This window comes from Syngnathus typhle, linkage group LG11 (assembly GCF_033458585.1).
Source record: "Syngnathus typhle isolate RoL2023-S1 ecotype Sweden linkage group LG11, RoL_Styp_1.0, whole genome shotgun sequence".
Lineage (NCBI taxonomy): Eukaryota > Metazoa > Chordata > Actinopteri > Syngnathiformes > Syngnathidae > Syngnathus > Syngnathus typhle.
This window is the reverse complement of record NC_083748.1, coordinates 11,608,747-11,620,874: the sequence shown is the minus strand read 5'-3', so window position 1 is coordinate 11,620,874 and position 12,128 is coordinate 11,608,747. Positions and strand designations below refer to the sequence as shown.

At 44.9% G+C, this 12,128-nt stretch overlaps 3 protein-coding genes across 3 annotated transcripts; 2 read left to right on the top strand and 1 right to left on the bottom strand.

Moving 5' to 3' along the window:
• On the bottom strand, window positions 1-851 carry si:ch73-303b9.1 (uncharacterized). The gene is made up of 2 exons (XM_061291015.1): window positions 590-851; window positions 1-514 (listed from the first exon to the last, which is right to left on the bottom strand). Exons 1-2 carry the CDS (start codon window positions 609-611, stop codon window positions 69-71), a joined length of 468 nt encoding a protein of 155 aa, XP_061146999.1. The 5' UTR covers window positions 612-851; the 3' UTR covers window positions 1-68.
• A 17-nt stretch (window positions 852-868) lies between these two features.
• On the top strand, window positions 869-4,486 carry ift52 (intraflagellar transport 52 homolog (Chlamydomonas)). Its single transcript, XM_061291010.1, has 13 exons — window positions 869-1,487; window positions 1,574-1,661; window positions 1,781-1,910; window positions 2,013-2,088; window positions 2,180-2,251; window positions 2,330-2,456; window positions 2,539-2,622; window positions 2,829-2,897; window positions 2,982-3,136; window positions 3,209-3,296; window positions 3,867-3,975; window positions 4,064-4,209; window positions 4,282-4,486. The coding sequence occupies exons 1-13, from the start codon at window positions 1,369-1,371 to the stop codon at window positions 4,285-4,287; spliced, it is 1,269 nt and encodes a 422-aa protein (XP_061146994.1). The 5' UTR covers window positions 869-1,368; the 3' UTR covers window positions 4,288-4,486.
• Window positions 4,487-4,664: 178 nt separating this feature from the next.
• On the top strand, window positions 4,665-12,109 carry mybl2b (v-myb avian myeloblastosis viral oncogene homolog-like 2b). The gene is made up of 15 exons (XM_061291076.1): window positions 4,665-4,910; window positions 5,625-5,721; window positions 5,825-5,896; window positions 5,977-6,069; window positions 6,140-6,360; window positions 6,443-6,572; window positions 6,659-6,718; window positions 6,831-7,025; window positions 7,215-7,481; window positions 7,560-7,690; window positions 7,763-7,862; window positions 7,950-8,060; window positions 10,980-11,087; window positions 11,167-11,295; window positions 11,411-12,109. Exons 1-15 carry the CDS (start codon window positions 4,891-4,893, stop codon window positions 11,504-11,506), a joined length of 1,830 nt encoding a protein of 609 aa, XP_061147060.1. The 5' UTR covers window positions 4,665-4,890; the 3' UTR covers window positions 11,507-12,109.
• The last annotated feature ends 19 nt before the right edge of the window (window positions 12,110-12,128 follow it).

Sequence of the window (12,128 nt, the reverse complement as noted above, 5' to 3'; positions counted from 1 at the left end):
TTTGAACAACTTTGCAACGTTTATTACAATTTGATTAAAAATCTACATTTCTTGGTGAGCTCATCAGGTCAGGGAGAAACTTCTGATCTTGAATGAGTTTCAGGTAGCAGTTTGGGACTCCATAACTCCAGAGTGCTCGACTCGGTGCAGAGTTTCGGACTGTTGCTGGTCGAATTAATCATAGACACATCCAAAAACATTCGAGAGGCAGTAAGGTCACTGTATGACTGGTCAAAGGAAACATTTTTCTGCTTTTGCATGAAGATGTAGGGAGTGGACGACTTGCCCTGAAATGGCAGGGGACATTTTTCACTCCCTTGGCTGCTCAAGTCATTGGGGGAACTTGCTTGGGTCTGCTCCGATGCTTTGACATCAGAGCCATCGACTAAACAATCCGATGAAACGCTTGATCTTGACGTCTGGCCCAGTGACAACCCAGAAGGTAAACTCTGCTCCCCAAAGAACTTCCTATCAAGCTCCGATGGGGAATAAGAGTCAAAGCTGCTCGTCATGTCTAAAATGAAAGAAAGGGGGACAGAAAAGCTTCATTTGGACTGATTCGGTTGAGGATCAAGCATTTAAATCTTACCTTTAAGCACTGATTTGTCCATGTTTTCTCAAACCCTGGCAGCCAGTGAGTTAGCTTGTCATGATCTTCAGATGGCTTTTAAACTGCTGATGATGCTTGCTAATTGACCCAGCTGGACGCAAAATAAGTCATCAAGTCAAGAGGGGGGCGGAGAACATTATGGATGGATTAAAACGGGTTGAAATGTATTTTACAAACTTCAACCATTCGTTTGTTGTTGATCTGGTATTTGCAGCGTATGTTTTTGTTGTACGGAAGCCCATAGAGGTCAGTTTGGTCGGCTTTCTAGCTTTATTATTCCAGCATCTAAATTTTTCGAATTTTCTACGCACGTTTTGATTTTACGACGGGTTTAACACAAGTTACTAGATAGATCGCCCCTCCAATTTGCGTCAGTGGGTTTTTACGTTATATTGTGCCTGGAAACTTTCGATCAGATCTGGCAACCTGACGGGATGAGACGAAGAAGAAGCGGTTACTAAGCTAGTAGCGTACATGGTAACCGGTTTCACCAACAGTTCACTTGAGACAGTGAGTCGTTTGGATAGCTACATTTGCCGATTAAAACAGTTTAATGATCGTCGCCACGTTGATGATGATGTAGGTGTAATTGAGCAGATACATTAGTTTGCAGATCTAGAGCTACCGTATGGCAACATATTAGCTTCAAAGCTAATAATGAGCTGCATCTCTGTTTAACAACTTATTTTTTTCGCGGAATGTTTACGAAGACTAGTGTTGTATAGCATGTATCGTTGTTGAACCTTAAAATCATCATCATGGAAAAGGAACCGCAAAATACTGTTGTCTTCAACGCCTCCAAAAGAGAGTTGTTTACTACCAGTAGCGTATACAAAACCATGCAAAAGCACATTAGGACTCAATGGAAAATTCAAAGGTGAGTGAGTCAGAGTTTTTGTCCTCTGTGTAAAAGTGCTGACTTGAAATAAACTTTTTTTTTTCTGTGATAAATGATTTTTCTAGTATGAAGGAAGAGTTGTCATCGGACAAACTGAAAGGTGTCAAGTTGTGGATAACTGCAGGCCCGAGAGAGAAGTTTACAGCATCTGAGGTTGGATCTCAAAAGAAAATTGATTACACAATATATATTGTTCCTTATGGATGCGATAGTGGGGGGGGGGAAAAGAAACCAAATAATACTGTCACCCTAATTGTTTTGTTTTCTCTCAGTTGGAAGGACTGAAACACTATCTGGATGATGGAGGAAATATCCTGGTCATGCTTGGAGAAGGAGGAGAGAAGAAATTTGACACAAACATCAACTTTCTCCTGGAAGAATTTGGGATTATGGTTAACAACGGTGCATAATGAACATAAACTTCTTTGTCACTCTGCCAATTGTCTTTTTTCACTTGATGGTATCGCTAACCATGTGCGGTTTTGTTGATTTGCAATACGACAGATGCCGTTTTTCGGACCAGGTACTACAAGTACTATCATCCTAAGGAAGCACTTGTGTCTGATGGTGTGTTGAACAGGTTTGTTACCATCCTTTAATATATCTAACGTGTATTGTTTATATCATGTGAATTCATTTGCACTGTCAAAATCTGCATTGTCCTTGTTCAGGGAGATCAGCCAGGCTGCTGGCAAATCAACGGCAGGAATAACTGAAGATGACAACATTGGAAATAACACACAGTAAAGGATTTTGCCTAGAAATCTTTTCCATTGAATGCTACATTTATTTTAACGCTGAGCCTTTCCGTATTCCTGCAGGGCTCTGTCATTTGTGTACCCATACGGTGCCACCCTGAACGTGATCAAGCCGGCTGTGGCTGTGCTTTCCACCGGCTCGATCTGCTTCCCCCTCCACCGGCCTGTCGCGGCCTTCTATAAAGGAAAAGTCAGCAAGTCGTCTCGTCATTTTGTACCCAATTTTTGGACCCGTAGAGTGCAGTTAATATGATTTCTCGTGTCTTATTTAGGAGAAAGGCAAATTGGTCGTCGTCGGTTCCTGCCACATGTTCAACGATCAGTTCATCGACAAAGAGGAGAATAGTAAAATTCTGGTGAGTTTGGCTTTTGGCAACACCTAAATTCTTACTATGACGTCCGATATGCGATCAAGTAAGAAATGGCAGCTGATTTTAGCATAGCGCACGTCAACTGTGCAGCTGAAGTTTATTGCCGTTTTCCAGAGGAAAACTTCCAAGAAGAAAGCAAAAAAAAAAAAAAAGAGTTGCGGTAATTGTACTGTTCTACTTTGTTGTGACAGGGTGTCGTGCTCCAGTGGCTCATGACTGATAATATTCAACTGAATCAGATTGATGCAGAAGACCCAGAGGTGAGTCTGTGCGATTCGGTTGGAAAAGACCACGACATGACAAGAAATGCATTGAAAACATCTTTTTTTTTTAACACAATGCAGATCACAGATTACACCATGTTGCCACACATCGGATGCTTGTCAGAACAACTCACGCAGTACTTCCAAGAGGGCGACGAAAACCCCCGTGACTTCACTTCTCTTCTGGATGTTTCTTTTTTTAGTCTGTCAACGGACACTTTGCCCCAAGTCGTCAGGTAAAATCCAAAGGCGTTGGAAGCATTTGTGTACTGCGGCGCTCCAGACTGCCTTCTGTCTGTTCTCCACAGTGTGTATAAGCATCTCAATGTCAAAGAAGAGCCGCTTCAGCTAATTGCGCCACAGTTTGAGACCCCGCTGCCACAGTTGCAACCTGCTGTGAGTATCTAGTCGACATTCCGTGTCCGGTATATTAAAACCAGGCTTGCTCACACAGGAACGAAGCTAGAAAAAGAGGCACTTTCCCCCACTGTTAGCTGTGTTGGTGCGTTTACAGACGTGTGCGCACATATTGTATACATGGGCCACAGCAGCGAAACTAATTAGTGCAGTTGGGAACATCAACAGCGGTCCAACAACAACGTGTTTGTGTCAGCGTGTACTATGTGTGTGTTCCTCTTGCCAACACACGCATGCAAAAGTCAATTTACTGGTCAAACGTTAGCACCCCTCCAAGGTGATACAAGGACAACAGCTCTAGACAGAAACCAGGAGTTGCACTCTGGGCTTTTCATAAAGTTACCAAGATCCTCATCAACCTCATGGACTGTACTCTTTATAAACAATTTTATGTTGTTGGCTGCAGATGCTATTTTTCTCTTGCTTTGATCGTTCATTCTTCATTAGGTTGACTGAATTAAAAGTGAAGTACCTACTTTTCTTCAACTGAATGTCTTGTCATTGCAAGTTCATTTCAAAAGAGCAGATTTAGCAAATTTTACCTTCCAGGTCTTTCCTCCAATCTTGAGCGATTTGTCGCCACCGGGGCTGGACCTGTTTGACTTAGATGAAGCTTTCTCTTCGGAGAAAGTACGCCTAGCTCAGCTCACCAATAAATGTAAGTTTAGTCATTGAACTCAAAAGGATGGAAGGCTGATGTTGAAAGGGATGATGCTTACATTTTTTTTATCTGGGTCTGCTCATAGGCACAGATGACGACCTTGAATTCTACATCAGGAAATGCGGTGAAATTCTCGGCGTGACTCCCAAGTTGGACAAAGAGCACAGGGATGCTAAGCACATATTGGAGCACATTTTCTTCCAAGTTGCAGAGTTCAAGAAACTCAATCAAGTGAGAGCGCTTAAAAAGATACATCTCGTGTACATTAGAGTATTGAACTAATTAGGAGTTGTTTTGTTTCAGGAGTAAGATGTCAACACCGAGAATGCGGTTCACCCCTTCTGGATCTTTTTTAAAGAAACAGTCCCATTTCTGTGCTGATGTTGGCATATATGTTGTTCACACCAACAAGCACCATGTTTTTTTTTAAATAAATTCAATGTTTTATGGACTTTAGTGCAAAATATATTGTAAATATCAAAGCAATTAAAATCATTGGTGCATTCCAGAGATATTTTCTGACTGCAGCTACTTTCTTATTAGTATAGGTCACAGTCTTTACAAAATCTTCTTGTCTGAATAACGGTTCTAATTATTCATATTTACAAATATTATTTTCTCGTTTTTGTCGACGCGCATATGTACTGCGCATGACGTCACTGCGCGTTCAACGTCAACGGAAGGGCGCGAGATAGAAATCCAGGAGCGCGGACAGACCAGATAGGCGGGCGGGCGCGGATCTGTTAGCCGCCTCGGTGCTAAAGACTTGGGTGCAACAGCAGCAATTCTGCAAACAAAATCAACTTCTGACGGTACTGTCAAGGCAGTGCATGCAAACCCAATCCGAACATTTGTGCACATGACCTGCAGCGGGACGAGCATCTGCATCGCAAAGAGAAAAAACGGGGGGAAATGTCCTGGTGGCCGCGCGGGTAAGATGCCGATTGTTGTTATTGTAATTACCCGAACTGTATCATCGACACCCTTTCTTTGACCCCCGACGATTTTTACGTGTTGACGTTACAAGAATCATCTGGTTGTCGAACGTGATGAGTTAGTTTGTGTAGGAGCATATTTGACCTCATCTCTGCTGTCTGCCGCCTTTTCCGGGCCGGACCAGCACGTATAACAGGCTCGATCGTTGCGCCTTCGGGTGTTATTTTTCCTTTTCTTCTTCTGTGGTCCAAACGCCAATTTGTTGACTTGTAGTTATGATTTAAGACGAAGTTTGCAAGCTGCATGTGCTGCCAGGTCGTATTCAACTTTTTCACCCAGCTCGATCAGTTGACACCTCTGTTTGATGCCTTTTGATTTATTTGATGATTTTTGATACCTTTGAACCTTTCTTTGATGACTTTTGAAGTTGTGGTTAGCCATATAACATTTGGGTTCTCCTAAGTGCGCCCTGGCTATTATTAATAGCAATCTGTCAACCCCAAAGTTTTAAGCAGCCTTTGCAAACAACTCTGGCCTTCATTCTAGCGAGCAAGCCAATGATATTGTGGGGAAAATCCTGCAGACTCTTCTTCGGAATAGTGTGGAGATCTTAGCTTTTAATACAGCTTGAGACTCTGCAGCAGCACTTATTTTGTGCAGTTGTTTTTAGAGTACTGTTTAGCTGATCTTAGGGTTGTTGTTTTTTACAGTGAGGAGGGGGAAGACAACCAGAATCCTGACACCGATTCAGATGTTGCAGAGCAGAAAGATGGAGGCAAAGTAAAAGTCAAGTGGACACTGGAGGAGGTGATCTGACACAACGTTCACATTGTTTGAGTATAATCACGTGTTGTTACTTTAATTTGAGACTTTTTAGTGAGACTGAACATTCTGGATTGCCTGCCTACAGGATGACAAGCTAAAGGTGCTGGTTCAAAAACTGGGACAGAATGATTGGAAAAATGTTGCCAGTCATATCCCAGTGAGTTGACCTATTTTTAATGATCTATTGTGTGCAAGGTGCTCATGATATCCAAACGACTTTGGTTCTTTCTTGTTTAGAATCGTACCGAAAACCAATGTCAGCATCGTTGGTTTAAGTTTTTGGATCCTGACCTCATTAAAGGCCCTTGGACAAAAGAAGAAGATGACAAGGTAGGTTATTTGGGATGCAGTTTGACGGAAGGGTTCTTGGATGCCACATATCTTTCATTGTGTTACTCAGGTCATAGAGCTTGTAAATCTCTATGGTAACAAACAATGGAGTCTGGTCGCCAAGCATCTGAAGGGCAGGGTAGGAAAGCAGTGTCGAGAGCGCTGGCACAACCATCTCAACCCCTGCGTGAAGAAGTCTTCATGGACGGCCGAGGAGGACCTCATCATCTATAAGGCTCACTGTCTCCTTGGAAATCGCTGGGCTGAGATTGCAAAGCTCTTGCCAGGAAGGTAATTTTGCCGTGGTCCGCAATTTGAAATCGTGGCCTTTCTCAAAGGCGTTTTCACATCCTCTGCAAATATTATCCGACAGGACGGATAATGCAGTCAAGAATCACTGGAACGCAACCATTAAGCGCAAAGTCGAAATGGGCTTCTACTCAAAAGAAGATTTTACACCTCGTGAGGTTGAAGAGCTGCTAGCTCACGTGAAAGATTTGCAGGTGGTTGGTGTTAAGAGTAATACATATATTATTATACATTCGCATTTACTATATAGCCTCCTAATATTGTGATTCTGGTTGCACAGATGCCCAGTTGCTCTCAAGATCTCGCTGACCCGGACTCGGAGCGGGAAACGCACACCCTAGTAAGCAGCTACTCATACAGTTGTCGCTTGTATTGTAAATTAATCTGCAATATTTTGACAATAATCCTAATCGTCTATTTGTCAGCGTACTAAATGTCTTCACACGTCGCAGGAAATGTCGGCCCTAAGCACCGTCAACGGCGATGACGAGGCAGGTCCTTCCCGGGGCGTGACCTCACCAAAGGACAGTTTAAGTCCTCTGTCGGAGGCAGGCAGCACAGGAGAGACCCAGTGGGTTGTGGACAACGCTGGCTTTCTCTCCCCCACGGGGCCAGCATTGAAGGAAGTCCTGGACATGGTGGACGCGGTAGTATTCACTAATACAATATATTACATTTGAACACCATGCGACAACCACTCCAAGTTATACCTTTGTCGTATTAAATTGAAAATATACAACTCTATATGGGGGGGGGGGAACAAAACTATAATACTGATTTCCAAGGAATTTCATAGCCGAATGAATAATCCATAACCATGCTTCTTTGTATGCCAGGACCTTGATGCCTGGTGTAACCTCGCAGCGTTCGACTTGCCTGAAGAGAACCCAAGCCCAGAACGCCACCAGTTCCGTCTGGAAGCCAGTGCCCTTCAGGAGTTAAGCAAATCGAGCAAAGGAGAACTCATACCCATTTCCCCTGGCGGCATCACGCCTCCATCCATATTGAATCATCGAAGTCGGAGACGCTTGTCTCCGGACGCTAATAGTTTAGTGACACCAAAGAGCACACCGGTCAAGATATTGCCATTTTCACCCTCTCAAGTAAGTCAACTTCCCCTGGCTACCGATGCTGTTGTCCACAAAGGGTCAACGCGTGTTCACTTTCAAATGTTGCCGCAGTTCCTGAACTTGTGGACCAAGCAGGACACTCACGACCTGGAGAACCCATCGCTCACATCCACCCCAGTGTGCAGCCAGAAGACCACTGTGACCACACCGCTGCAGAGGGACAAGACCCCAATCAACTCTGTGTAAGGGTTCAGCTCTGATGTGCTTATTTTTTGGCGGGGGGGATATATTTTTCACCGTCTGTCTGCTTGTAGATTTGTTACACCCAACCGCAGGTCTGAGCTCTATATGATGCCGCGCACTCCGACACCATTCAAAAATGCCATGGAGAAATACGGCCCACTCCGACCTCTGGTAACCATGAGCACAAGCAGTGTTTTTTTTTTTTTTTTTGACCTGGCCTACATATTGCATAGTGTATCTTCTTTTCTGTTGTCTCAGCCTCAGACGCCGAACCTTGAGGATGACATTCAAGAAGTGATCCTCAGAGATGTGGGTACTGACTTGGCGTTGGAACTTCCATTTGTTCCTGAGCAAAGACGCAAAGCTGTGGTAACGGATGATTTTTTATTTATCACACATGAACTTTTTTCAGAGTAGGGGCCCCTCAAGTTGGCAGAAGTCAGGACGAGAAGGATGCGTTCTGGGACAAGGCCATCATGGTGCTGTCAGGGATCCCCCAGAATGAGGTTATAATTCTGGGAGGTGATCTGAATGGACACGTGGGGAGGGAGTCAGATGGCTTTGAGGGGGTGCATGGGGGACAGGGGTACGGCATGCGGAACGCAGAGGGAGAGAGGATCCTGGAGTTCGGCGACGCACTGGAGCTGGTGCTGTGCAATACGTTTTTCAAGAAGGACGAAGCCAAATTAGTAACATACAGTTCAGGTGGCTGCAAGAGCACAATAGATTACATCATGGTCAGAAAGGAGGACCGCGTCCTGGTTAGGGATGTCAAGGCAATCCCCGGAGAAGAGTGTGTATCTCAGCATCGCCTAGTCATCGGAGACCTAACTCTGTGGATCAAGTATGTGGGGGCTAAGAAGTATCCTCCCAAGTTGAAGGTGTGGAAGCTACATAGCGGAGGGAATAAAAACGAGTTTAGGGAGAAGATTGAGTATATAGCAGAAGAAGTGGAGGAGATGATGGAGTCGGGTGGTGTGGATGGCAAGTGGCAGGCAATAAAGAAGGCTCTGCTTGAAGCCACAGAGGAGGTGTGCGGATGGTCAAAGGGTAAAGCAAGACAGAGAGAGACATGGTGGTGGAATGACAGCGTCGAAAGAGCGGTGAATGAGAAGAGGAGGTGCCATAAAGTATGGAAGAAATCTAAAAGGGAGGCAGACCGAGTGCAGTATGTAGAGGCAAGGAGGGCATCACGGACAGCGGTGTGGGAGGCCCAAGAGACCAAGAGGAAAGAATTTGCAAGTGAATTGGAGAGTGAGAGAGGACAAAAGAGCTTCTTCAAGATAGCGAAGCAAATGGTTAAGGAGAGGCGTGATGTGACCGTTGCAAACTGTGTGAAGGACGAGGATGGCAACATCGTGACAGACAACAGAGAAGTGAAGGAAGTATGGCGGAGGTACATGGAGAAGCTGCTGAATGTGGAGAATGACTGGGATGGTGAGACAGGATGCGACGAAGTGGAGGGTGAATGTGACCCGATCACACGGACAGAAGTGGGAAAAGCCATGAAGGCCATGAAGGATGGAAAGGCAGCTGGACCATCTGGAGTGGTGGCAGAGATGCTAAAGGCAGCGGGAGACGTCGGTGTGCAGTGGATGACCGACCTGTGTAACAGTGTCATCGCTGAGGGGCACGTTCCGGAGGAATGGACAAGAAGCGTCCTGGTGCCTCTATTCAAAGGGAAGGGGGACCCACTCGCATGCGGGTCATACAGGGCTATAAAGCTGCTGGAGCATGGAATGAAGTTATTAGAGAGGGTGTTGGAAAGGAGGGTGAGGACACGGGTAAAGGTGGACGAGATGCAGTATGGCTTCATGCCTGGTAAAGGTACAACAGATGCAATTTTTGTCATCCGACAGATGCAAGAGAAACATCAGGCGAAGAGGAAGAGGTTGTACTTTGCTTTTGTCGACCTGGAAAAAGCGTTCGACAGGGTGCCAAGGGAGGTGGTGAGGTGGGCCCTAAGGAAGTCGGGTGTGGAAGAGGGACTGGTAAAGGCTGTGATGGCTCTCTATTGCAGAGCCTGCACAACTGTTAGAACAGGAGTTGGCGACAGTAATGGGTTTGAAGTAAGGGTAGGGGTGCACCAGGGATCAGTGCTCAGCCCATTACTGTTTGCTATCGTGATGGATGTGGTATCGAGGGAAGTGAGGGGTGGACTACCATGGGAGCTGCTCTACGCGGATGACCTGGTATTGATGGCTCACAGCCGAGAAGACCTAGCTAGCAAGCTAGCGGCTTGGAAGACATGCCTGGAAGTGAAAGGAATGAAGGTGAATGCGGCAAAATCAAAGGTCATGGTCGGTGGTGCTGGCCTGGGAGTGATATCGCAGTCAGGAGCATGGCCATGTGGAGTTTGCGGGAAGGGAGTGCAAGCTAACTCTATCCGGTGCAAGGGTTGCCAGAGATGGGTACATCGAAGATGCAGTGGAGTAAAAGGCAGCCTACTAGCTGCAAGTGAGACCTTCCATTGCAAGCGGTGTAGGGGAGAAGTCGCCCAAGCAAACCCAGCTGAGCGAGAGGGGCTCGTGGTAGATGGGGAGATGTACGAGGTGGTGGGCAGCTTCTGCTATCTTGGAGACATGATTAACGCTGATGGGGGGGTGGACCTAGCAGTGACCACAAGGGTGAGAAGCGGGTGGAAGAAATTCAGGGAACTCATGCCCTTTTTAACATCTAAGGCCCCATCCCTGAAGATGAGAGGCCAAGTGTACTCAGCCTGTGTTAGAGGTAGTATGACGTACGGAAGTGAGGCATGGGCCCTGAAAACAGAACACGAAGACAAACTAAACAGAGCAGAAATGAGAATGATCAGATGGATGTGTGGTGTTTCAATGAGGGAAGAAAAGAGCAGTGCAGAGCTGAGACAGAAGATGGGAGTGGAGGCCATAGTGGATGTGGTGAGGAGAGGCAGACTGCGATGGTACGGACATGTAGTGAGGAAGGACGAGAACGACTGGGTGAAGAAAGTTATGTCGTATAACGTAGAGGGAACAAGACCCAGTGGCCGACCTAAAAAGACCTGGCAGGTGACGGTGGCAGCCGACATGGAGGCACTCGGCATCAACCACGAGATGGCCATGGACCGTTCCCGGTGGAAGAAAGCCATATCGAGAACCCAGTCCAACCCAGCGGCGCCTGGAAAGCGGACTTTAAACCGATGATGATGATGATGATGGGTGCAACTTCTTCTAAGGCCTCTGACAAGGCTCATTTATTTATTCTTTAGAAATTCTAACCTAGGCAGAAAGCATCATTGATTCTTTTGCTGATTTGTTTTGTTCCTAGCATCGTCCTCCAATGAAGAAAGTTCGCAAGTCATTGGCACTAGATGACTGCCAAGTAATGCCCAAGTCCAAACGCAAATCTAAGACTGAAGCCAAAATTTGCATCAAGGTGACCACTTCAAAAAAAAAAATTGGATGCCATTTTGACATAAATATAATGATTTTTTTCCTTCTTCCCTTGCTTACAGGAGGAACCTGTAAGAGTTGATATTAACTCCTCATTTTGCCGTAAAAATCATGAAAATATTTTGAATCAGGGATTTCTATTGGGGCCAAGTGACAGCGCTATTTTTCCCAGCGTCGTGGCCTCAATACAGGTAGGTTGTTGTAAAAGCGCTATATAAATCAAAATGTATTGAATTTGTTTATTTAATTTGTCAAAGTATCTGATGTGGTCCAATGCTCTTGTGCCATCCTTTTGTTTCTCGCTAGATGTCCAAAGACTGGGAGGCCATCGCATGTGGGCAAACTAACGATCAGCTCATTATGACGGAGAAAGCAAGGCGCTTCCTGCGCGGCATAAAATAACACAATGCAAACAGAACTCTGGTGTTGTCCTGAGACTACTCGCACCTTTGTGCCAACTTGTTACACAAACACAACAGAATGCTCTGATGTTTGCTTTTGTACCATTGTGAAAAGAAGTACTGTACGCGCCTTGTAAATGTTATAACATGTTGGAACAACTTACTGTAGTAGTCAACATGTTTACTGTGTAACTTAAATTGAAAACGTCTGCAGGGACACACTGAAATGTCATTGCTTTTAGATTTTGTTTAATTGCAAATGCCACCTAAATGGCAATCAAACATTTTTGTCAGGATATATAGTTGAACATTCAACTGAGAAAATAATGCTTGGATACTTTTGTAATCAATGAAAATGGTTTTGCATTGCATATGTGTACATGTGTCTTTTTGGTCACTTGAGCAAATATTAGAAAATATGATTCCATTTTGTAGTTAATATTGTCAAAACCGTGTACACCTACAGTATATATACACTTAAACGCAACAGACTTTGCTATGCAAAAATGTTGACCTATGAATACAGAATGTTGCTGAAATATTTAAAAATAACAGTGCATGGACAAAACCAGAATAAAATGACGAATGCTTCTCAACTCTACAAGAGATATTTCAAAATGTCA

Bases quoted from the DNA above. Each gene is read 5' to 3' on its own strand.
- si:ch73-303b9.1 (XM_061291015.1), bottom strand. From the start codon at position 611: ATGGACAAATCAGTGCTTAAAG. The intron at 515-589 runs GTAAGATTTAAA...CTTTCATTTTAG, and splicing joins GGACAAATCAGTGCTTAAAG to ACATGACGAGCAGCTTTGAC.
- ift52 (XM_061291010.1), top strand. From the start codon at position 1,369: ATGGAAAAGGAACCGCAAAATACTGTTGTCTTCAACGCCTCCAAAAGA. The intron at 2,089-2,179 runs GTTTGTTACCAT...GTCCTTGTTCAG, and splicing joins TCTGATGGTGTGTTGAACAG to GGAGATCAGCCAGGCTGCTG. The intron at 2,623-2,828 runs GTGAGTTTGGCT...TTGTTGTGACAG, and splicing joins AGGAGAATAGTAAAATTCTG to GGTGTCGTGCTCCAGTGGCT.
- mybl2b (XM_061291076.1), top strand. From the start codon at position 4,891: ATGTCCTGGTGGCCGCGCGG. The intron at 5,722-5,824 runs GTGATCTGACAC...GCCTGCCTACAG, and splicing joins TCAAGTGGACACTGGAGGAG to GATGACAAGCTAAAGGTGCT. The intron at 7,482-7,559 runs GTAAGTCAACTT...ATGTTGCCGCAG, and splicing joins TGCCATTTTCACCCTCTCAA to TTCCTGAACTTGTGGACCAA.